Here is a 26,658-nt window from a genome sequence, read left to right as displayed (position 1 = left end):
TCAAAGAGGCAATCTATAGGCTACAGAATTGGAGGACATAGTATGAGGATGGTCTAGTGGCAAAGCACTTCTCACATGCATGTGACACATTGGCACCTATAGTTCAAAATAGCAATTTGTGAGGGATTCCTTGAAGCATGGTCAAACCGTACTATAGTCTTACTCTTTAAGAGTGGTGACCTTTTGGTCCCTAGCAACTATAGGACCATCATGATCAGCCTCACATTGGCTAAGATATATGGATTGATATTGAAACATGATACATGTGCTGAGATGCAAGGTAGGAGAGCATGGGGGCACGTTGCTTGAATACACCACCTGGAACCATATCCTCACACTTAGGGCGATCATTGAGGAGGGTCGAGCTCGAAACAAGAGGATCTACTATTGCTTTGTGGATTTCCCTAAGGCATTTGATAGAATTTCTCAAGCTTGTTTTATGCAGAGATTGGACTACTAGAGGGCTGCAATGGGACATTCATACATTGTCCAAGAGAGTGACAGGCCATATGGACATGGAAGGGAATGTTTGAGAGGATTGACAACACCATAGGAGTAAAACAAGAACGTTTTCTTTCATTGACACTATTTGGACTATACATAGATGAGGTATCCCCCTACATTGATAGGGGAGATGGAGCTAGAGCTAGCCTTGCTGGAGTGTTAATACTGATACTATTATTTGCTGATAATATTGAATTCATTTTAGATTCACTAGAGGGCTGCAATGTCATTTAGATGCACTATATATCTCACAGTGAATATTGAAAAAACCAAAGTCGTAGTATTCAAGATTTCAGCAGCATGGGTGACCTGTTCTATGTATTAATTCGCATTTGGGGTACATGCAGTGGAGCATGTGAGAGAATGTCTATACTTCGGAGTCACTTTTTCTGGCCCAAGATTTTCATTAAGAGAGGTTGCTAAGCCCCGACTAGCATGAGGCTATGCAGCACTATGGGCCATGGAGAGCCAATGTGCATAGTTTCAAGAATCTCGCATCAAGCTATGTTTGTTTGACACTCCATCTCACCTACCCTTCTGTATGGAGCTGAAGTTTGGGGTTGTAGTCTATGCCACAGATGATTGAGCCTGCTTGCTGACTAGACTAGCCCAGAGAGAGACCATTTTGATGGTGGCTGGAACCGCATAGAGGGACCTTCGATGATGATGTCACACATGATCAAGAGTAAGCCCTTCACCCCACACTCTCATCAGAGTAGTGAGGGCCAACACCTATGGTTGTGGAGGCACTCTTTAGGGTAGTGACTTTCTACACAGGATATGGGAGCTCCTTCACCACTGATATCTCAGACTAGCATTGAGCACCTCTAGATAGCTAGCAAATGCAGGTGAGGGAATGTTGGTACTCATTGATGACAACTTGGATGAGCTTGCATGGGTTGGAGCCGGCAGCTCTCATCCTTCAACTATAGCTTGGACTGTCCTACACTTCCCTTAGTCTATTTGAGCTGAATTTAGTCATTAGGGCTGATGTCTTGTGAGTTAAGATAGGGAGGACTTAACCAGCTGCCTCTCCCTCTGGGACCAAAGATGGAGTTTTACTGGAGCCACTTCGTACATCTCTCTCAGGATAGATTTATTGTCGGACCACAGAGTATGGGTGCACCCCTCTCCCATAGTATGCGGGTTGCTATTGGACAGCGGCACAACACTACTAGATAGGAGACCAGCTCACCTAGAGAGACCTAGGAGTCTCCCCCCTCGACACATAGCGATCTTGGACCACATCATAGCTAGGATCATGTACTGACCTTGAGAATTAGAGAGGAGCCACTATAGCTATATATCTTGTTTCTAGACTTAGAGATCTTTAGATGTTTAGATGTTAGCCTTAAAGTAGGACACATTTTTCTTTCACTTCATGAGGAGATGGCATTGGACATAGATATACTTAGGTCTTGTCTCATAGGCCACATTGGCCTTTTGTAGATGTTAAGTTTCAAGTAATTTCTTCATTTCTTGAAGCTCAAACATAAGCTCTATTTTATGTATGTGCCTTCACACATCGTATTTGATTCTCTTGTCCAGTATTTCCCATTTTTACATGGTCAATATTAAGTGAAATCTCTAGTTGTGCATACTTGAAAACTTTTTTTTTTTTTTTTTGGCAAATAAAATGTGGCTGATTATATTACTCAAAAAAATTGGTTACAACGGAGTATTCATGCTCTTCAGACAAGCTGGAGCTGGTGAGGTCACAAATACATCATGTGTAGAAGCCTCTTAAGGTGGTTTGGGGGGAATGCGGGCAAGAAGCCATGAAGGGGGGTGTATTGCCATTTGGGGCTGCCTGCCTGCATCACGAAAAACAGGTGCTGACCGCCCCAAGTGCGCATGAAATGACATCGGAGCTCTTGACTCACCCTGCAGTTGATCCCATCGGCCACGGAGGGAGTGGATGATGGAGGTCCAGAGCTTTGCTAAGGTTGCCTGTACTGAGAGTCTCTCTCCGCTGAAGGCCTCCTGACACCGTGCCTTCCAGATATACCACCTCGTAAGACTCCCTATGATTTTCCATACCTCAGAGCGGTCTGCTGTGAACTCAGTACCTGGCGGATGGGTAAAGCCTCCAAACCGACCACTACACACGACCCTACCCCGATCATGAATATCATGTCCTGTATCCCGCCCTCATATAGAAGGTGATAGCCCTGGCTGACCGCCTGCCAATAGAAGGCTCCCCATGAGATACATCCAAGGGCTCTCCTGCGGTGCAAGGCTGGTGCACCTGGAAGAACTCCCTGCACATCGTGTCTCCCTTCCGTGCCCAGAAGGTTGCTGAGTTGCGGAAAGAGAACTCCGAATGCCTGTCCTCAAGGCCAGCAATGGCTGCTCGCGTTCGCACCTCCTATGCGTGGAGGGTGGGATCCCCTGGTGCCTTCTGTAATAGTCTCTGCGTGGCTGCAAGGTCCCATCGGAGTGCTCTCTCCTCCTCCCAGCTTTGCTACCTGGCCTGTATGGCTGCCTCTTGGTAGATTCTGCTCGATTCGGCTAGGACCTCTGCAATCTCCTCTGCTATCCGGTCCCTCCTGTCCCACTCTCTGGTCCAAATCTGCTCTATCTCTCTTGTCACCTCCTCCCTCCTATAGATCGAGTCAGGGATCCGACAGGATCACGTATCTAGGGCGGATGCTGGGGAATCAAGTGTCAGGAGAACCGGGCAATGATCGGACAACGTGGTGCTAGCCAGCTGCTCAATTTGGCCTCCATGAGAGCCTCCCCACTCCCACATAAAACCGGTCCAACCGCTCCAGTAGGACTCCACCTAGCCGTCTGTATCCGCAAGAGAAGTCCAATGACCTCTCCCTCCTTTTGAAGGCAGGGTCTTTCCAGGCATCGCGTGCTCCTATTGTTAGCAGAAAGACCTCCCATGCCTCCTGCTCCTCCCTAGCCATGCCCTGGTAGTTTCTGCCTCTGCCCTGCTGTTCCTCCAAAGCCTCCAGATTGTTGAAGTCTCCTCCAATGATTCAGGACTCCACCTCTGGGAGTCCATCTGCGATCTCCACCCAGAACTTGCTACGTGCCTAACCTCCGTAGAGGCATAGACATTGAGGACTCCAATGCACGAGTCCGCAATATCCAATTTGATCCATAGAACCCTCCTTGCCACTATCGACCCGTGGTCTCGCACACAGGCGGTGAGGCTTGGGCCAGTGCTTGCATACGCCTCCGCTCCTGCCGTGGTTACCTATGGCATGCTCCCACTAGGTGTGTGAGCTACTCGGAAGTACCTTCCCTATCCGCTGGGCCTGGGTGGGGGTGAGCTTGTGCTCCTGTAGCAATAAGATGTCGATCCGTCCGGCAAGGGTAGGCTGCAACTCCTGCCGAACAATCAACTTTCTAGAACCACGTGCCCCACTGTAGTGGAGACTATTCACATTCCAAGATGCAAGGTGTAGGCTCATGGGGAAACCTATGACTGACCGAATAGACATCTGTTCGGTGTGGAGGCTACTGATGAGGAGGAAAAACTATGAGGCATGCAAGTACGCTTTGCTGCCGGTCTAGACTGCGAGCTCCAGTTCCCCACGGTGGCCCTCGGCTGGACCATAGGGGTGATAGATGCTCTAGGTGGTACTATCAATGCATCTATCAGCCATGCTGAGAGTTGTGCCAAGGGCCACTCGATCATATTCCTCGGAGCTCTCCACTGTGTGTTGGGGTAAAGGCGCCTCCGCCGTGCCGCCCCGTGTATTACTACACTGACAGTACCCGCCACTGCACACTGCAGGTGGCGGGCGCCCGTCACGTCACTTTATTCTTTATATTTATTTTTTAGTGACTAGTAAATAAAGGAAGGCCCGGTCACACATTGTGACTGTTGGAGTTCCCATTTCTTGTCTCTCTCTTTCTTGCTCTTGCTCTCCCGCCATAGCTCGTGTGCAAGCTTCGATCCTTCTCACCTTTCAACTGGTATCAGAGCTTGGCTTCCTCTTGCTCGAGCTCGACTCGGTGCTTTTCTACCTTCGCATCGACTCCCTTCACGCATTGGATCTCCATCCCGGCAGCCATATCCGATCTCCCCGAGCTCCCGTCACTCCCCGGCTTCCCGAGCACCTTTCCGGCCTATTGAGGCACCTTCAAGGCATTGATACTGAGGTATTTGATCATTCTTTCAGGGTTTTATTTCAGTCTACAGGTTGCAAACAGCAAGGGCAGCCATGGCTTCAAACCCTTGAAGCTTATTCTCCTCATATTGTGCCTTACACCTATCAAGGCTCAAAGAGGCTTGTTGTAGGCCTTTGATAGGCCCTTCTTGAGCCCCCCATTACCCCCTTTTCAGCCCATGTGGAGCAGCAGCAAGTTCAGCATCAACAGGACAGATTGCACCATTTTTTTCCAGGCTGTTAGCACTCGTCTACTTCAGCTCCACACTTGGCCATTGCTTCTTGCTCTCTACCTTGATCAAGAGGGCTATAGACTTCATGTTTGATGTAATTCAAGCTTTGGGCATTGGTCTTGATCATTCGGGGCTGATTTCTTCAGATTTGGGACTGTCATAAACTGTCATAACAGGCTGAAAACAGGGCAGCACCATTGGCATTAGCATTTGTTGCTTATACTCCATTCCGGTTGTGCTATTTGATGCCCGTACGCGGTCTACATGATGCCTAGTGCCTTGGGAATACATACACATGATTATGCCATGATTTTGGCCTGAAATATTGGCTGATTTGGGACTGTTATTTACTGTTATACAGTGCTGGAAACAGGGCAGCCACACTTGGCATTGGCATTTGATGCTTATACTCTACTCTGGTTACCTTGTTTGATGCCCGTATGCGGTCTACATGATGCCTAATGTCTTGGGAATGTATGCATTCGATTTGCCCATGATTTGGCATTGTTTTTGGGCTGGAAATTGACAGTTTTGGACTGTTTAGAGCTGCTGTACATGAGCGGGCTGAAGCTCATTTGTCACATGTATTGCTTCTCTATCGATACCGGATGTATGCTATGGGTTATGTCATGATGTATTACACTTTGGGGATTGACTTCGAACTCATGATCGTGATTCCGGAATGCTTTTGAGCATCGCATTTGCTCCGTTGCTATTGGTTTGTCATTGGCAGTTTGGTCGACTTGACTGGCATTTGGGCCGCTTATGCCTATTGTCTGTACTTGACGGATAAGCTCTATGCATTACATGCTTTGGTCTGTGGTTGATGCCTCTTAGTTCGTCCATGCTTGACAGATATTTTGGAGCTCCGATTTGGATGTTTTGAGCACTTCAGACTCACAGGGATATTGACTTTGGCTTGCTACTGGATGTATTGACTTGACAGAGATCTTGCCATTGGGATTATGTCTTGCTTAGTGGTTGCTACATCAGTTGCTTCATGTATGTCATGCTCTTGGGAAGCGTATGACGCATTGACTTGGTCACTTGTCACTGGTACTTTGTCTTGGGTTGCTTGAGCCCTTAACTCGATTGTACGCCTTTTGTGCCAGTGGGAGCATCTTGCATGCTTACTTGACCTTGAGCAGGGATTACATGCTATTGGAGCAGTCTATGTCATTGAGCAGTTATGGATGTATTGAGACTTTGGGATTATACTCCGACAATTGGATGTTGCATTGAGTATATGTCTTGGTTCACAGGATGCTTATGAGCTGAGTCTCAATTCTGGGGTGTGCCTCTTACTGGCAGATGCTATTTGACATCTCTCGGTGTTATGCTCATGTATTTTCACTGTCATTTGGCTTTGCTTTGTCCTCTTTATGCCGGCTTTGGACCTAGCATTGTTTAGTTGACATTAGATCCAGTTTTGGGACAGTTTGCTCTCATTATTGCAATTCTGAAATTTATTACAGCAAGTATTTATTGGTGGACTGAGCAGTATTTTTTATGCTGAAATATCCTGATTTGGTGTACCGCACCTAGTACTAAGTGGGCAGTATCTTTTGGCACACTTTTCTTGCCATTTGGAGCTCATTTCAGTGGATTTTGGGCATTTTCTGCAGTAAAACAGCCAGCAGTTTTACATTGTCTGTGCATTTCCAGCCTGCATTATGGCATCCTCTTCGACTGATAATGCCATATTTAACATCACAAAGTTGGATGGTACCAACTACTCTTATTGGAAGAGTCAAATTTGGCAGGTCTTGGTGTAGAAATCTCAGATTAAGCCACTTCAGTTGAGTGGGGAGCAGCCTGAAACTATGGACAATGACGACTGGCTTGAACTTGATGAGCTATGCAAGTCCACGATTGTATTGTCTCTCACTGAACATGTACATTATAATGTATTTGAGGAAGCACAGAGTGCATGGGATCTATGGAATAAGATCAAGAATCTTTATGATAAGAAAAGTCCGGCGAGTTAGATGTACTGGTTGAAGTAGCTTATGGATCTGCGCATGAAGGATAATGCGACTATGTCTGCTCACTTGAGCCAGTTCCATGCTATACTGAAGAACCTGACTTCGCAGGATATCACCTTTGGAGAGGAAGTAACTCCTCTTTTCTTGCTTGGAACTCTGAATGAGTCATGGGATGTATTCCGCACTGCCCTATGTGCCTCTAGTGCTACTCTGAAACTGAATGATGTTGAGAGTGCTCTTCTGCAGGAAGAGGTTAATCGCAAAAACTTGGATGCCTCTCATGTTTCACATGCTTTGACAGTTAGAGGCAGGAATGACAGGAATGATCGTGGTAATAACCGTGGCCGTGACTCGCAGAAGGGTCGGTCTAAATCTCGTGGAAAGTCGCGTAGTAAGTCGCGTGGGCGCAACGCTAATGTCACTTGTCATCATTGTGGGAAAAAGGGCCATATCAGACCACAGTGTCATGAGTTGCGCAATGAAAAGCGCAAGGATAAGGGCAAAGAGAAAGTGCAGGAGAAGTCCTCTGATCGCAGCATAGTACCTGCGAAGTCTAGCGTCAAGATTGAAGAAATTAATGTCATGCAGACCGAGGATTCCGATGGTAGTGATGAGTTCATACTTGCAGCTAGTTCTTCTGATGCTTCACACTTGACTAAGACACCTAGTATGTATGCACAGTGTTGGTTATTGGATTCAGGTGCGTCCTTCCATGTGACGCCTTACCGTGAGTGGTTTCACTCTTACCGTACTGTATCTGGATCAGTCAGACTTGGAGATGACAGGTCTCTTGATATTGTGGGCTGTGGAGATATTCAGTTGCAGTTTTCCACTGGCAGTTCCTTTTTGCTCAGGGATGTACGTCATGTACCTGCGCTTACACGCAGTCTTATGTCTGCAGGACAGTTGGATGATGCAGGGTTTCATGTCTGTTTTGGGGATTCTACCTGGAAGATTACCAAAGGCAGACTTGTGCTTGCTAGAGGTGCCAAGGCTGGCAGCCTCTATCCTCTTGTTGTATCTGGGTCTTCTGTAGACCATGTTTTGGCAGTGGGCTCTATCCCACATGTATCACTTTGGCATGCCCGTTTGGGGCATATGTCTTTGAAGGGAATGAAAATGTTATCTGGTTTGCAGTATCTTCCGCCTTTGGACTATGCACGTTTTGACTCGTGTGATCATTGTCTTTATGGTAAGCAGAATAGGTCTACACATAAGAAATCGGGTAGGCCATGCATGAATGAGCCCTTGGCTTTGGTACATTCAGATTTTTGTGGGCCCATGCCGTGTATGTCTATGGGTGGCGCGAAGTACTTTGTTACCTTCATTGATGATTTTTCTAGGAAAGTGTGGGCTTATCCCATAAAGCAAAAGTCCGATGTCTTGGCAGTCTTTCAGCGTTGGCTTGCTCTTGTTGAGAACCAGACTGGGTATAGGCTGAAATACCTTAGGACTGACAATGGGGGAGAATATGTCTCACGTGCTTTTGAGCAGTTTTGTGATGACAGGGGTATTAAGCGTCAGTTGACCGCCCCTTACACCCCCGCCCAGAATGGTTTGGCTGAGCGCATGAACAGGACTATTCAGGAGCGTGTCCGCTCTATGCTTAGCCATGCAGGCCTACCACAGAGCTTTTGGGCTGAGGCAGTTAGTATGGCAGTGCATGTCATAAACCGATCGCCTTCTAGTGGATTGGATTTCCAGGTTACAGAGGAAGTTTGGGCTGGTAACCCACCCTCTTATGCGCATCTCCGTGTCTTTGGATGTGAGGCATTCTGCCATGTGCCCAAGGACAAGAGGAGTAAGTTGGATCCAAAGAGCATTAAATGCATCTTTCTTGGTTATGGTGATTCAGGAGAGATGGGCTATCGTCTATGGGATCCGCAGGCGCGGAAAATAGTACGCAGCCATGATGTAGTCTTCCATGAAGACAAGATGCACAGGCAGCTTGAGAAAGTGGTTGAGATCCGCAGAGTGATCTTTCAGGAGGAGCCTAGAGCTCCTGCACAACCAGTTGGACAGCCTACAGCTGCAGCAGATGCTCATGGTCAGGGTGTTGGACAGGCAGCTGGGCAGGCAGCAGAGCCTGCAGTGAGAGCCTTTCACTTCGCGTAGGGGTGACAGTCACTCCTGGGAGAGGGCTATGCAGTCTGAGATCGACTCCTTGCATAAGAATGAGACTTGGGATTTGGTTGCCTTGCCTAAGGGCAAGAAGGCTTTGCCATGCAAGTGGGTGTACAAGTTGAAAAGTACCCCTGGACACCCCAAGCCGGCATACAAGGCTAGATTGGTAGCAAAGGGTTTTAAGCAGGAGCATGGTGTAGACTTTGATGAGGTCTTTTCTCCTGTGGCTAAGATGACCACCCTGCGCTTGGTCTTGGCTTTGGTTGCTCAGCTTGACTTAGATCTATATCAGATGGATGTCAAGACGGCTTTCTTACATGGGGACTTGCATGATGAGATCTATATGGAGTAGCCTAAGGGCTTTGCAGAACCTGGCAGGGAGCACCTAGTGTGCAAGTTGAAGAAAAGTCTTTATGGCTTGAAGCAGGAACCTAGGGAATGGTATCATAAGTTTGATGCCTTTATGCAGTCACAGGGCTACAGCAGGAGTGCTATGGATCCGTGTCTTTACACGAAGAAAGCCTGTGATGGTTCATTGCTTATTTTGGTACTCTATGTGGATGATATGCTGATAGCAGGGAAAGCTCATGATGAGCTAGATGCTCTTAAATCTCAGCTGAAGAAGAGCTTTGAGATGAAGGATTTGGGATAGGCCTCTCACATACTTGGTATGCGCATTAGACGTGACAGGTATCAGGGACTCCTCTACTTGTCACAGAGGGAGTATATTTATAAAGTCCTTGAGCGCTTCCGCATGCAGGACGTAAAGCCTATTGGCTGTCCATTGCCTTCTTATGTGAAGGTATCACAGGCCGATTGTCCGCAGACAGATGAGCAGAGGGCCGAGATGGCCCAGATCCCTTATGCTTCAGCCGTGGGCAGTTTGATGTATGCCATGATAGCCACTCGTTCAGATATTGCCTTTGCAGTTGGTGTTGTGGCACTCTATATGGCTACACCTGGTAGGAAATATTGGGATGCCGTGAAGGGTATCATGAGGTATCTGAAGGGCACAACAAATATGTGTATTTGCTATGGCAGCCAGGATACAGGGGTCATGGGGTACACAGACTCCGATTATGCAGGACATGCAGATAGTAGGAAGTCCACTTCTGGCTATGTATTTGCCTATGCTGGATGTTCAGGGTTCAGAAGTGTACGGCTTTGTCTACCACTGAGGCCGAGTATGTTGCAGCCACTGAGGCTTGCAAGGAGGCCATATGGCTAGGCCATCTAGTTGCTGACCTTGGGATTGATGCTATACCTACACTGCATTCGGATTCTATGAGTGCCATTCAGTTGGTTAAGAATCCGGTCTTCCATGCGAAGACAAAACACATTGAGGTGAGGTATCACTTCATACGTGGTGTCGTGGAGGACAAGTCTGTTGACCTTGTCAAGATCTCCACTGACGAGAATCCTGCAGATCTGCTCACGAAAAGCCTCACTACTGAGCGCTTTGCCTTCCTCAGGAGATTGATGGGTGTTGGATGAGATGTTGCCTTTCCTCATCCCTTGTACTTATGTACAGTTGTACTGTCTTTTTCTTTTCTTTCTCTCTCACTGGGGCAGATTCGCCTTTAAGTGGGAGGTTGTTGGGGTAAAGGCGCCTCCGCCGTGCCGCCCCGTGTATTACTACACTGACAGTACCCGCCATTGCACACTGCAGGTGGCGGGCGCCTGTCACGTCACTTTATTCTTTACATTTATTTTTTAGTGACTAGTAAATAAAGGAAGGCCCGGTCACACATTGTGACTGTTGGAGTTCCCATTTCTTGTCTCTCTCTTTCTTGCTCTCGCTCTCCCGCCATAGCTCGTGTGCAAGCTTCGATCCTTCTCACCTTTCACTGTGGAGGGGCTCGAAAGATGATACTCAAGTGTGGGACCTCGGCACCAGCCCACCAGTTAATGTCCATCATGCAGCCAGGCCATTGCTGTGCAAACAGTGCTAGTCCTTTTTCTCCCATCCACTGGGAGATGTGGTCCGCCACCTGACTCTTCAACTCCTCCTCTATCGGTGTAGTTATCCACTCCTTTGAGTGAGAGGACTGAAGAAAAAAGACGTAGTTTGGTCCATCTGTGGTGCTAGTAGATGGACCTTGCCCCTCCTTGACTTACGAACCACGAAGATCCCCACCTCTAGCAGTAGTGGAAACTCTCCGCGCTCCGCAACTCTCAGGTAGGACCATGGGCCACTGTAGAAGAACTCTTGTGGCAACAGCTGTGCGTGTCTCGGGAAAGTGTGATGGGCGGTAAGGGCGGATGAGCTGGTGGCTGTGTGGGAGAGGGGGGACTGCTGGTGCGAAGAGGATGTAGGCGTGTGTGGCTCCTCACCTCCTGTGGGAGGGGGGGAGGTGGGTCTGGGGGGGATCACCTGAATCGGGTGCGGATTAGGGGGGGTGCTCGGTAGGGGAGGCGGTGGGGGGGAAGAAGATTGAGGGATGGTGGGATGGACAAAGGTGCATGACGGGTGTTGGGGGGGAGGGGGGGACCTGGAGGCCCTGGCAAGGGGGGGCTTTGGGCTAGGGTCAGTTGGGGGGGGGGGGGGGGGATGGGTGTGGGGACTATGGGATTTTAGCTGGGGTAGTCCGTGGCGTGAGTGGTGGATGTGGGGGGACTGCGGTCCTGCTGGGTGGGATGGGCGGGGGGGGGGGCGGCTATGGAGTGCTTTGCCGAGGGGGCGTCGCTCGCCCCCCCACTCCCTGCTGACGAGGCTGGGTCTGAGGGCTGGCTGCGCCCCCCCTTGCTGTCTCCCTCTTTGTCGTCTCTGGACTCGTGTAAAGCCGTCGGCGTCCACCTGCGGGCCTGTCGGCAGAGCCTTCTTGGCTCCGAAATGCGTGCACACTGCTGCCTAATGCCCAAAGTCGTGGCAGCGCAGGCACTGCCCTGGTTGCCCAGTCACACTGACCTATTGCCTAAATGAGTGCTCGCCCACCTCAATCTCTAGGAGCTATGGGATATTCTTGAGCTCTTTCACTGCCACCCGTACCTTTGGGACTCCTGTTGTTGTCACTACATCCATGAAAGACACGGGAAGGACAGTGCCGAAGAGCCGACCAAAATCTTCCACCAACTGGCGATACTCTATCGCCAGGCGGAAAAGAAGGGTGACCGGGTGCCGCAGAAACCTGTTGTGGAGTGCAAATGCCTCCATAGTAAAGCCACTGTACTAAGGGATCATGTATATGATCCCCTTCGTGGACGCATATGGTGAGCTGGCAAGTAACTCGCGAGTTGCGTCTGCCAAACTAAGCCGGACCATGAAGATTCCTTGGCCCATTAGGACTGCCTCCACGATCTACGTTGTGCTGATACGCAACGTGGAGTGAAGCCAGTCGCGAAGCTGGGCCCTGGCTCGGGAATGTCCTACTACCTAACCATAAATCGTTGGTTCTTGTAGCTCCAGCTCCTTAGCTCGGATGGCTAAGAGCTGCTCCTGAGAGAGGACAATGCGCAAGGTGTTTGACTGGGGGGCACTCGCTGAGTGTACCGGCGTCTGACCAAAGGTTTCCATTGCGCGTCCCTTCTAAGAGAACTACTATCACGTCGCGGTGCTACCTGAAGGGGGGGGGGGGGGGGGGGAGTTGCTGTAGATAGAGGGAACAACTGGAGGGTGGTGGGAACAATGGCGAGGGGGGGGGGGGGTGTTGTATAACGCGGATGGATCTGAGCTTACAAACGGATGCAGCGCGCCCGAGGGGGAGGGGGGCGGGGGGACAAGGCGGCTGAAACTGTTGGGGCGGGAAAGACAGGGCCGAATCCTTTGATCGGGACAGGGTGAGATGTCAGGGCGTGACAGGACGAAATGACGGAGCAGGGCAGGGCGAAATGTCGGGGCGGACAGGGTGAAATGTCAGGGCGGAGGGGAAAGACAGCAGGGCAGGTCGAAATGTCGGGGCGGAGGCGAAATGTCGGGGCGGAGGGGCACAATTGCGAACCATCGGGGCCGGGGGGGAACCAGCGTTTTTGGGGGGGGGCGAGTTGGCGAACCGGGTGCTGACGATGGCGAGGTTGAGCTATGACGGGCGCGATGAGGCGGAACGGGGGGGGGGGGGGGGGGGGGCAGACTATCTATGCATGTGGTTTACTGTCGGCTTGAGTACCTCTATATATCCCATTTTTACTTGGTCAATAATATGTGAAATCTCCAATTGTGCATACTTGAAAACTATGAGCGTTGACCACAGAAAATGTGAAAACCCTCTCTGTGTAGGACTTTAGAGTGTCTCCATTATTGGAGACTATCTATGTATGTGGTTTACTGTTGGCTTGAGTACCTCTATGGGAAGGAATCTAAAGGCCTTGATCCTTGAAATAGCTCTTATGGGAATGATGCTCCCAACAGACTTAGTGTATAAGGATTAGTTTTGGCTCTCAGATGACTATGATGGAGTGTTCCTGACCTGTATCACACAATTGGATATTTGATATACAGAGTCGCATGACTTGATTGGGTTGCTGAGCTCCAGCTTCAGGAAGAAGTCACTAGTTTGTTTTGGTGCTGAGATCCAGCTACATTAATTCATCAGTAGGATTGAATATATCACTCCCTAATTTTATAATTGTCGTTGAGGTTGATGGCCAAACTTGTTGCATCATTTTGTTAATAAGTGTGGTGAGGATCATGCTCTGGTACTTCTCATTTTAAAGTCTCTTTTGTGGTCGTGTGCTCAACCAGATATTCAAAGCCTTGCTCAACAAGCGAAGGTGCGGCAACGGTGAGATAGCTTACACCATTTAAGTTTACATGTGTAGCAATGACTCTTCAAGCATTGTATGTGTGTCTCAGGAACTTCTACTTAAGTTCATTTACCTAATCATTCGCGGTTTTGGCAGGGTTGTCGCCACAGCCATTGCTTACTTCAGGAGGGTTTACACCAGGCATGTTGTTGGAAGTTGGTTTCTTGTAAAATAACTGGGCACTGTCTTTAGGGCAAGGTCTTTTAGAAGAATGTATAAGGGTGCTTTTAGATGTTCCATAGAACAAACTTATATCTTTCCATGCTAAGTTTGCAGATAACCAACATTCTCCAAGGTTTACAGTCCCTTTATAGATGTCTTTTGATATGAACAAATCCATTGTTTCTCTTATGTAATGCTCTTTCAGCAACAGCAGAGCATTTAGGATCTGAAATCACCATTTTATCTACCTTTGATAATTTTCATATATCCTGCTTCTGCAATTTGCAATGTACAAGGATAATAAAAAGTTGGCTCTCTGTGCTGAACATCAGAAAGAAGAATAAGTTTGGATATAGCACATGTCAAGCTACAGGTGCATATGGTTATTTTTTATGCTTAGCTTCATTTTAGGCATGAAGACCATCATGATTCACAACAGTCCCTAGTGAGCCTTGTCTTGGGATATGTAATGGGTAGATGGAAGAGCTGGCCCTTGTGAGATATGTCTTGGGATGGGTAGGGGGTAGATAGGTGAGATTGCTCATAAGATATGCCAAAGACACTGAAGTAGTTAAGGCTGCTCCAAAACCATGATTACATGGTAGGTATGTGCCTTCAATTGGGCAGCCTGGAAAAGTGCCATGTCTTACAGTAACACTTGGGCTGCTGCTATTACATTACAGGAAGATTGCTGTCGGTACTGTTTAGGGTGCAGTTGGCAACTCTCAATATGCATTCTTTAGATCAATAACTAGCAAACCCTTACAGATTTAATGAATTGCTATCCCTATGAGTATCATGGATCAATCTACTGTCGGATTACTAAAGTACTACTGGCACTATCGATGCTAAGAAATTGAAATTATGTATTGTTGGGTTACTAAGTCATTTGTGTAGGGATATCCTCCTCAGCTCATTAACTATCCATGTTAATGGGCACTACTAAAATGGCTCTCTTTATTCATGTTATCTTTAATTTTGGTTTGTTTTTTGCACCGAAACATCTCTATGGTACGGAGATTCTAATCTCTTTTACAAGGTTTTGTATTTCAGTCCAGGATTAACATGCAAATCTTACACTGGTTCTTCTTGGGCTAGAGACATGGGAAGCTCACGGCTCCTTTGTGGTTCTATCTTCCTTGGCGATTTGCTCTTATACTTGTATGGAGGCTTCCTCTCCCATGGTAGATCTTCAAGCATCTCTCAATGCCACCACGACAGGTGCTTCTCCCTAGCTCCTCCAGCTGGGGTCCCTCATCGTCACCCTTCATTGTTCTTTGCACCACAAGAAGACCAATATCTGGTTCCTTTTTCTCCTTTGGCATCAACATCCATGGTTGATAGGGGGTTCTTGCCCTTTGCTTGATATCTACATGTCTCTATATTTGTCTTAGATAGCAGCCCCCCTTCCTTATGTACTCACCCTTTGGATTGCTTCATCATCATCATCATCATCATCTTTGTAAAAGGGTGCTTGGGCAAGTGAACAAATTTCTCCACGAGGGATGCTGTCCAGGTGGTATCTTGCTGCATGTGCATTCTCGTCATGTAGCATTCATCTATGTATCTCATTTTGTAGAGCAGCTCCACCAGCAGTTCTATTACCACTTCACTTTCATATTTGTTTACCCCTTTACTTTGTCATTGAGACCTTGGATAGGTGGTTGGGATAGTCTTCTGTTTTGTGATGTTGGATTTCACCATTCCTTTATTTCCCCCCTTGGGCATGGTTGCGTTATTTTTCAAAAAAAAAGGTTCAAAGTGGTTTCATTGCCTTCGTAAGTCCTAGGCCATTGGGCAGCCAACAAGCATTCATTTTTTGTCCAACACATTGGCCTCTCTAGGGTGACCATTTGGGCTCTTGAGGTAAGATGGCCATTGCCTCTGAATTCTTGGCAGGTTTTTGGCAACGTGCAGCCTTGGCCCAATGGCCTGGCTACTTTCAGGTGGGATGCCTTTGGGTAATTATAGGCTACACTGTTCTTCTAGTTCCACTTTGGTTTCTCGTTTTGGGTGTGAGAGGGGGGTGTTAAAAGCCAAAAAAGGTGCATTATACATCAAATGTTCATTAGCACTTCATTACAGCCCCAAAACTCATTGATTACCAAGGTTTTTGTGTCCCATAAGCTAAAACTGTAATTTTGGGAGGATCCACATTTGTAAATAGGTGGCAGTCCAACCACTCTATTCATCCCATTTTTTCAAGTTCACTCATCTGTCTACTTCTGCCTTGTCTTCTACAGCTGCTGGTGATGTACATCTTGCTGCCACCAAAACATCTGGCACCTCTTTACTGCTGCATTTGCAGCTGAAGCAGACTGCGCTGCTGTCCAGCCCTTCTGGGACCTGTTTCCAGCCTACGTTTGGCGTTGGAGCAGGCCATCTTGCACCAAGTTTGTCTCCCCCAATTGTCGCTCATCTGCGTACTGCTGTATGTGATCAGATGCACACACTTTTAGGTGGTATATTGCTACATTTACCAATTCCAGCCCTCTAGACTGCTACATTTTGGTTTCCAGCTTGCTTCCCTTCCATTTTTAGCATCATCACAGCTTTGATTGGTGGTTATAGCCCTCAGTATCCATCTCTAGTGGACGTCACTCTCCGACTACTTCCTCAACCCACTCAAGAGCCATCAACTGTTTGACAACTCTCCCTTTGAGCATCTCGTATATTCTTCATTTATAGCACTCATTCATTCACCTCAGGGTTGTCTTTCTTCTTTGTTTATGTTTTTCTGTTTTGTGTTTTGCATTTTTGTTCGAGTTGTTGTGTTTTAGTCATGTTGGTACATTCTATGTTTTCACCATGCAAACCATTGCATATCTTCACACTTGGATACCCCTTGCAATATGTAGATGACATTGTGTCAATTAGTGACTCTCCATGGGGGAACTGTGGAGACACTTTTACGAATGCTAATCCTCAATGTATAAGAGACCTTGAGATGCAATTGCCAAATGATATTGTTCATAATTAAACTAACCAAGATTTTCTTTTATTGCGGGCAAAAACCCATGAAACTCCAAGGAAGTTATCCTCAAGTATGAAATTCTTGCTTAAGTTCAGTCCAAACTAATCCCTAAGGAAGAGGAAGTCTAGGAAGACTATTGGAAGGTTTTGCCACTTATGTTGATTTGTCTTGATGAAGTTACTTTGCCACTTATGCTAATTTGTCTCGATATCATTATTTTTGGAAAAAAAGATTTGTCTTGGAAATAAACTTGTTTATATATAATGCATTCGAAATAAGATGTTTGTGATCGTAAGCTAGTAGGTACTAATATTTCCTAAAATCATGAGGCTAAAATATAGATGACTGAGTACAGATTGCCAACTGAGGCAGCATTCTGGTGAACATAGAATGCCGATTGAGGCAGTGTTCTTGATGACGCTAGACCTCCCCAAGGCTAGTGTGAATAAAACCTACACTCCTACACATAAGAGAATGAGCTTTCAATGAACCTTGTTAAAACTAAGGTTATGGTGTTTAACACTAGATCACAGTGGGTCAGGAGATCAGAACTTGTTTTTACATATGGATAGTAGGAGATGGAGGTGCATATTCTTATGCATATCTAGGAGACTTATTTACAGGTCATTCATACATAGCGTGTGAGATTTACCCACAGAGAGAGATGCATGATTAGTTGTAGTCCTATTACAACTTGTCAATGGGGGAGATACTGGACATACTATGACCCTTTTAGTATTCCCTTGATGCACCTTTTCTCACTTTGAATCGCTTCAAGACTGGTAGGATCATTAGAAAAGATCATATTCAACTAGATTCTACGAGGATGTGCTTGACACTAGTGCACGATTAGTAATGAAGATGGAATTTTATTGAGAGTATCTTCTACACCATAGTTGTGTTTCAAGGTTTCGTTTCGCTAGCTACCTTGAGGTTTTGGAAAATATTATTTATAATAATTAAAACTATTATACATTAATAATATTAGAGGGAGACAAATAGATCCATATATACTATTATTAGAGGAAGAAAATATATCCATAAAATGAAAATGTTAATTTCACCTAGATCCTAGATTCAAAGTCTAAAGTCTAAAGCCAAAACATCCATTTCACCTATTGATTTAGAAATTAGCATTCATGACTCACAAATAACAAATCAAAATGTCTAAGCTACGACATACATTTAATACATAATGTAAAGTGAAAGTAGAAATTAATGTTCATAAGTGAAAATCTTGTGAGGAGGAATTCCAGCTTGAGGTGAGGGGTCCAAGATAGAGGGGAAGGTAGAGCAATGTGTAGAAGAGGTGAGGACAAAGAGGAGGAAGAGATGAGGTGGAGATATAGGAGGATGAGGTGGAGTAAGAAAAACTTATTCGTTTCGTGACCTTGTTTTGCAAAATGAAACAAAGTATGAAAAGATGGAGAAGGCGATTGGGCACACAAGGAGGGTGGATAACACGCTAATTGTAAAACAACCCCTATGTTCATTTTAGTAAATGAAAGCAGTTTTAAAAAAAATTTCATTTCGCATATATTTTTTGTTTTGTGACTTTGTTTTGCAAAACAAAATGAAAGGTTTTGCGTGTTTTGAGGTTTTGTGTTTCGCCAAGTTGAAACTCGTTTTTTGGTTACTATGTGCTACACATTGTAGATGATGGCTTTATTGGTCATCCAAGTATATGGATGCCCACACACTTCATGTGGCTATTTGATACACTGGTCACATCTATAGTATTGTATGGGGAACAGGTATAGGGGCCTCGTCTTAATCACCACAACTGATCAGGCTGCACATATGATGTATGGGGATTAATGGAGGGGCCCTTGATATCCATGATCTCTAGGGTGATCAAACATAAGGCCTCTGTCCAACATGAGATCATTCAACCTAAGATAGGGGCTACAGTGATTGTAGTAGAGGCCCTCCTTACTGGATTAGTTTCATTCATATACAACATGTGAGATTTACCCAGACATAAATACAAATATACATGACTAGATCTTAAGACTTCTCGACTCCTTGCCAAGGAGGGAGATATGTCATGTTGGTATGCACAAATTTCAGCCTTGTTTGAGCTACATGGCTTTAGCATGGATAGACTACCCCCCTTCAATACTCTCTCAATGCACCATCTCTCACTTTGAGCCTCTTAGAGATTAGCAGGAGTATTAGGATGGACCTAACTCAATTGGATTTCAAGAGGATATGGCTGGCATAGCGCATGAGCTAGGGCTGAAGATGGATTTCTATCAAGAGCATCTCCTCCATCCCATAGATGACGGCTTTATTGTTTGTTCAAGCTACATGAATACCCACCTGTTGCATGGATCAAACGTGCTATTGGCTAGTCACTCACCTCCCTACATTAGTTAGAGATTGAGAGTAGTAGCTATAGATCCCTGCCTCGAGAGGACCGTATATGTCAGATCTGTCGTCATCAGATATTAGTAGGAGTATTAGGATGGGCACAATCCGCATAGCCACAATCTGCATCTACGGGTGACCTTGATTGATGGAGCTGTCTAGATTAGCCATGCTAGACATCCTATATTCCAATTCATGCATTGAGATAACACATGCATAGGAGGAGAGAAGAATCGTGCTAGAGCAAGGCCCCATGTATCTCCATGATGATATTATTAGTCTTGTTCCGTGTATATGCATTTGCTAGGATTATTCTTTTATTGGCATTTCATTAAGATTTATTGTTTTCTTCTAGATAGTTGTACTACCATACAAATGATTGTAACTCTTGGTGTCACATGTCATTTTGACCCCTTTGTAGATATTAATAAATTGACTCTTTGTAGACATTAATAAATCATTTAATTTCATCTCATATCTCCTTTTTTTTGTTCGTAATAGGTAATTGTATTAATTATGAAAAAAGTATAAGATTGCATGATTACAAGAATTAGGATGGCTCTAGGCCATTGTGTATAAACTCGCTTTACAAAAGATTAGATAACTAATAGAGTACAAAAGTCATAGTAGTAGAGATTGCTATATGGCAAGGGACTAATTCCTCCTTGGAAAGGAGATAAGTGTGTTGAATAAGGCTAAGCTGCCAATGTAGAAGACCTTTCAACTTGGCGAGGTGAGTTTGCACCCTAGATGTGGGATAAAAAACAAAAACTTTCCAAGTTGTCCAATTGTGCCAGCAACCCCAGAAATGGAGGAACAAAAACAAAATCTTCATATGTGGTTGTGCCAGAGAAGGGTATTTGGCCCAAGAGCATGATTCTCACTCGAGATTACTCATAGGCACATTGGACTTGGGGACAGTGCCACAGATGGGAGTTGATTGTCAATATCATAGCGTGGAATATTTGGACTTGCGAGATGTAGCCACGTTATTGACCTTTAGATGTATCCATAGTGGCGACTCTATCAAGGATCTTAATAGAGATCATTTATACTCTGTGCGGTGGGAGATGGGAGAGAATGTAGGGCAGCTTTGAGAGAATGAGGTAGTGGAGAGAGACTTTTCTGCAGACATGGGATTTAGGCACTTTCTTCCGTGCTATCCCTTGTATGATTTGACATTGCAGTCTACTGGATTGGTTGTTCACAAAACCATTGTATTTGTGATGTACTTAGTTACTCTTCATAGAGTTCCTTGTACTTTGTATTTAACCTCAGGTTATTTGCCGAGGTGTTATTAATAGAAGTTTCTTTTTTTGAAAAAAGGAAGGGGTGTAGTGATGTGCCAATCACATCTTACCAAATAGCAGATAATAGGGACCAGATTTTCCATGCCAAAGGGCACAAAAGAAAACGGTGGTGAGAAGTTTCCAGAGTGATGAGGTAGAAAAAACAAGCACCATTCAAGATGCGGTGTTTTGCAAGTGCCGCGGCAAGAGGCATCACACCAACCATGACATGCCAAAGGAAGACTTTTTTACGGTGTCTTATTGAACCAACCCCCCATGATAGTCATTTTCCACCAATGTCGAGATTTATGCATGCCCTAGACAATATTGGCCTTAGCGACCAGCCAGTAGTGGTCCTTAATCATTAGATGCTATACTTGATCAGTTGAAGCCTTTTCTAGTTGGAGTTGACCTGCAAGGTCCCAATCTTGCCAAGATTGATCATGAACAAGGGCAAGGAAGGGCTCTTTAGGCATTGAAAGGTTGTCCCACAAGTCCTTGTAGCCTCGAGAGATGCAAAAAAGCCTCATGGCGGTGTGGAAAGATATCAACCCCTGGGAGTGTCAGAGTGGTATAAAAAAACTAAAGATAAGCCTAGTCGTGCCATGTGATTAAATTTAGGGCGCGCCTCTTACTTTCCATCCCACAAAATCATCTTGGACACTGCTAGCAATTCCATCTGAAAAGAGTTAGCGGCCAAACAATCCTTCACAAGGTGCCACTCAGCCTTTTGAAGAACCGATTTCCATGAGTAGATGAGCTAGGCAAGCAGGAAGGAAGGAAGGAAAAGGTGGCATCAACATTACGAACTTGCCACCACAAACCGCGAATGGTCATGTTACCATAAACCATGCCCTAGTCTTCCAAAATGAACCGAGCAACAAATACCTAGGGGTATTGATTAGTGCACATGGCACGAAAGAGACCATTGAAGAGAAACCATGTGGGTGCATGCATGCAAAATAGCTCCACCACCATACTTTTGGGAGTGCAAGCATGGCTGCAAGAGATCCATGAGATACTTGCATGTAAAGTGTCCTTTTTCCATAGCATAAAGCGAATGTGATCAATAGGTACCCTCAAGGTGGAGGTAGTCCAAGGCAAAAGTGGCAAAAAATATGTGAGCATAGGAACCATAATGGACTATGCCACTTTAAGGTGAACATGTAAAGGCTTGGTTTGGGATTTCCAATATAAAGACTTCGCCTCCAATTTCAGAGAAATCCATTGCATGCCCAAGGGGTATATTAAATGCTGCATGACATTTCCATGGGGGATCACCATCCCTTGCCATTGAAAAGACTGTGGATCCAGTTTTGTAGAGCTGATGAAGGAGGATTTGGTTGCATTAATACGAAGACGAGAGGCTTGGCCAAAAAGTTTCCATACATCCAATGCCTTGTGGAGGATCTCTTGTTCTTCTTTGAGAATCATGAATGTGTCAAACCAATCCCGTTCGCCAAAGGGAAGAGAGAGACCAGCCAGCTGTCTCACCAAGTGAGAAAGCATGGAAAGGACTGGATGGGTCGCCAGGGCAAAGAACAAGGGGCTCAAAGGGCAATGTTGTCTAACTGATGGCACAAAAGTGATTGGCTAAGTAACCCCACCATTCAACATGACCCACAAAGAGGCATCCGTGCTGACTATGTGTATTAGACGAGACATGCATGGACCGAAACCCATAACATGCATGAGCTCTGCCAAAAAAGACCAATCCAAGTAATCAAAAGTCTTTTTGAGATCCAATTGAATCAGCATGACTTTCTGCTTGGAGTGCTTTGCATAGTCAATGGCCAATTGAACATTCAATACATTGTGTAAGATATTTCAGCCCTTGATAAATACATATTGATTAGGGTGCACAAGGATAGGGAGGTGCTTGTGGAGACAATTAGCCATGACTTTAGTGCAAAATTTGTACATAGATTCTAGCAAAGAAATTGGCCGCCAATGTTTCAATATTGAGGGCGACAACACTTTAAGGAATAGCTTAATGACTCCCACCTTCCATGAGGCAAGCATAATTCTAGTCTCCCAGTTTTGTTGGCACATGGTTGCCAAAGGTTTAACCCCATTAGTCAAGCCATCCCACCTTGGACTTTTGTCCTTGGGTTGATGTAACAAAACATGCATGATCTCTCCCTTTGAGGTATCTCTGTCCAAATTATCATGCATATCTTGCTACACGATCCCTCACTAGGGCGTAGAAAGCTGAACAGGCGTGGGTGGTCTGCTCAGTAGGAGGAGACAGTATCAAGAAGATCAAGGAGATATTGTCTACACATACACACAATGGATTGTGGGTCCATAACCTTTGAGCCATGTGCATACTAGAGGTGCATCATATTTTCTCAAGCAGGAGAGGCATGCAAGCCTTGAAAATTTTATCAATTGACGCAAAGCATCTTGTAGATTCTTTCTCAAGCTTTGCAGCTTGGTTTGCTGATAAGATCTCAATTGGAATTGTTGAATGAGATTTGTTAGCCTTGTGGTCAGTTGTAGCAGGAATGGATCATTCGGGGAATCAATTACCAAGGAGTGGACCAATGCTAGCATTGGTTCAATAGCTTGCCAACGCTGCATGCAAAGAGAAGCATGACGAATATCATAATGCCTTGCAACCCTTTGCACATTATGGAGCAGTTGCTCAAAGAAATCACTGCTCCCTATGGAAAATCAAGTAGAAACCTGGCAACTAGCTGCTCCATATAACCATAAAAGAGCGGGTGCTTTAGATAACATGAATTAAAATGCAATGGGAACCTTCCCAAGAATTGTGCAAAAGGGGCGACTGGGTGGACAAGCATGTCGAATTGCAAAAGAAAATGATATAATAAAACATATTGTTGTAGCACCTAAATATCCAGAATCTCGGCAAGAAAGCATCATCATGCATAATGTACGTGCGGTGCAAGTGGGACCTTGTGGCAGAGTATTGTGCTGATTGGAAACTAAAACTTGAATCTGATGGGCAAAGCCAAGACCAGATATCCTGCTTCAAAATGACCATCTCAAAATCATGCCACGCACGGCTCTTAGGTGCATCCATTACCAAGTGCTCGGAGGTAGATTGCAAATGATGAATGCACATATTGAAATCTCCCATCAATATTCCCGGTCTCCCAAGAGACAAGCAAGCTGCCAGTTGATCCCATAGATCATGTCGAGACGAAGAGTCATTTGGTGCATAGAGGTCTACTAGCCATAGTACCTCCCCTTCAATTTCAACAACCAGAAAGCGGCCATGGATGTTGTTCTTGACAAGGACCAGCTGAAACGTCATTCATAACCATAAGCACACTTGAATAGCATTTGAGCCCCTTGCATAGAACAATTGGAATCCATGAATCCACAAATTTTCCGGCTTCACTATGATTATTATGCTCAACAACACACAACACATCCCATTAATTGTCATGCAGAATGTGCCACATATCATCTTGCTTGTTGTGTGAACAAATGTCACGTACATTCCAAGTGGCGAGCCTCATGTGTCATTACTAAAGGATTTTAGTGTCGTGGTTGACTTTGCCACAACTACACTTTTGCAACCAAAATATCAAGAGTGCCTTGTCTAGAAAGTCAGGCAATAGTGCAAATGAGTCTAAGTCCCTACACTCTACTTTGGAAGCGGAGGGATCATATTCTTGTTTTGGAGCGGCCCTTGGGTATTGATGATCCCAAGGGTGATCACTTTACCATGGGGATCAAAAGTAAGCTGTGCAAGAGGGTCCCGCAAATGGTCAATAGAGGGTTTTGGAGCAAATTTGTGACGCATATAAGTGCGTAGGGGGTCTTGTGAAGTGCTCGGCATAGCTGTTGCTGAGTGCACATCAGAGTTTTTCCCTCTTTTGGCATGAACATCAACCCAATCCTAGTCAGGGGAATCCAAAGGCTGCATAGGTAGTTTCCCTTTATCAAGAATAGGGCACATTGGGGTCTTGTTGTTTGAGGGCCATCAATCATAGGAGCATCATGGACTAGTGAAGCCAAATCCCCCTCCATAGTAGTGGTCTTTTGTGGACATTCGGCCATGCTATACCCTAGTTGTCCACATGAAAAAAAATGCCCTGCAAAGTTTTCCCACTTCAAACGTTAGCGGAACTAAGACATTCTAGGACAATTCAAGTGCAGCCAGCTGGGCCTTTTGTATGCTGTATCCCACACTATGCAGAGGCGGTTGCGATTGGCAGCCCACAAACTAGGGGGAACCAATACCGTGCCAATCGCTCCCATAGCATCCCTAAGCAAGGGCCGGTAGACTATGAGATGGCATTCAACTTCAACCCATACTAGGCATCCCTATTGTAATAGCCACTGGAAGGCCACCAACGGTCTCCAAGCCACTACATGCACTAGGCATTTGTCAAAGAACAATGGGACTTTGGCTAGAAGATCACATCCCAAGTGCTTGTCATTTTGAGAAATATCTCATAGAAGCCTCATGGGCCAACAGAAATTTCCTTTACATAGTTTCCTTGTAAAATTTAGTTTAACAGATCCAAGAGCACTAGAATCCAGCTGGTGAAAAGGAGGATAACCCCTCTTTCATAGAAGGCTGAAAAGAGGGCAGTTGGTATCCACTGTAGCATCCAAAACATCTCTTTATCCTGGGCTGGAAAGGATTCATGGTTGTGTTGAATATATTCACCCAATAGTGTATTAGCGACTTCCAAGAGATATTCCAAGTCCAAGTCCTAGGACTCCTCAACCATGTAAGTCACTTGCACGTAGGATTGAGCACCATGCTCGGATTGTGGAGGGGCTTGAGAATCAGCCATAACATCATCATCAAGGGTATGCAAGGTGTCCTTTTTCCATAGCATGAAGCGAATGTGTCTAGTAAGAGCATCAAGGTAGAGGCAGTCTAAGGCAAGAGTGGCAGAAAATAAGTGAGCCTAGGGAGCATGCTAGATTGTGCCACGTTTAGGCAGATGTAGAAAGGCTAGGCTTGCGATTTCTAGTAAAGAAACTTGGCCTCCAATTTTTGCGAGATCCGTTGCAACAATTGCTTGGGCTGAACATCAACCCCCAGGGTGTAACCCAAATGCCTTGCAACATTGCCGTGGGGAATCACCATACCTTGCCATTGCAAAGACTGTAGATCCAATTTAGTACAACTAATGAGGGAGGATTTGGCTGCATTGATATGAAGACCAAAGGCCTATCCAAAGAGATTCCATATGTCCAATGCTTATGGAGATTCTCTCCTGCTTTGAGAATCATGAAAGTGTATCTGCTAATGATTGGCCCACAAAGTGTCCACACCATAGGAAAGAGAAAGACTAGCCAATTGTCCCATGTCCATCAAATGGGATAGCATAGAGAGGATCGGATGGGTCACCAAGGCAAAGAACAGGGGGCTCAAAGGGAAGCCTTATCTGACCGAGCATGCAAGAGTGAATGGTGCCAATTTCCCTCGTAGCATCCTTAAGCAAAGGCCAATAGTTTGCAGGACAACATTCAACTTTGACCCACATTCCTGCTGGAGCAAATGTTGGAAGTCCACCAATGGTCTCAAGCTACAACATGAACTAGGCATCTATCAAAGAATAGTGGAACTTTGGCCATAAATACATCCTGAGCGCTTGTCAATTTGAGGAGTACCTTATAGAAGCCTTGTGGGCCAACAAAGATTTCGTCTACATAGTTCCCTTGCGAGATGGAATTCAAACATTGGCGGATCCAAGAGAGCACCAGAATCATGCGATTGTAGAAAAGGATGAGCCATTTTTTGTAGGAGGCTGAAAAAGAGCACAATAGAGTCTTGATATCCACAGTAGCATCCAAGACTTCCTCTTCCTAGTTGGGAAAGGATTCTTGATTGTGTTGAACATGTTCCCCCAACAATGTATTTGCAAATTCCAAAAGATGTTCCCAATCCAACTCTTGGGATTCCTCAGTGGCTGAGGTAACTTGCACATAAGAACGAGCACAATGCTTTAACTAAGGTGGGACTTGAAAATCTATCATCACATCATCAGGTGTGTGCTCGTCGCTGCATTTCATCATGGCATCGGAGACATGTTTGCTGTGTTTAAGGGGGTTCCATACAGGGAACCATTCCTGTTGTTCATTGGGTCATCTCACCTTGCCAGTAGCTACCACCCAAGCATGAAACAAAGATCAACAACATCACAAATAGATGGC

General features: G+C 45.6%; 1 protein-coding gene across 2 annotated transcripts in view; it reads left to right on the top strand.

Moving 5' to 3' along the window:
* LOC148011287 (cyclin-C1-1-like) overlaps nt 1-26,658 on the top strand; it is a 71,377-nt gene that overhangs the window by 28,771 nt on the left and 15,948 nt on the right. For both annotated transcript variants that reach the window (XR_015689365.1, XM_087670663.1), the window contains exons 3-4: nt 13,652-13,691; nt 13,810-13,854. Coding sequence is in view for 1 of the 2 variants with exons in the window: in XM_087670663.1 (XP_087526789.1) it covers nt 13,652-13,691; nt 13,810-13,854 (85 nt within the window). In the remaining variant the exon portion in view is untranslated. The remainder of the gene's footprint in view (nt 1-13,651; nt 13,692-13,809; nt 13,855-26,658) is intronic.

This window comes from Lygodium microphyllum, chromosome 28 (genome assembly GCF_053477565.2).
Source record: "Lygodium microphyllum isolate KBCC chromosome 28, Lygodium_microphyllum_v1.1.10, whole genome shotgun sequence".
NCBI lineage: Eukaryota > Viridiplantae > Streptophyta > Polypodiopsida > Schizaeales > Lygodiaceae > Lygodium > Lygodium microphyllum.
This window is presented reverse-complemented; position numbering and strand designations above follow the sequence as displayed.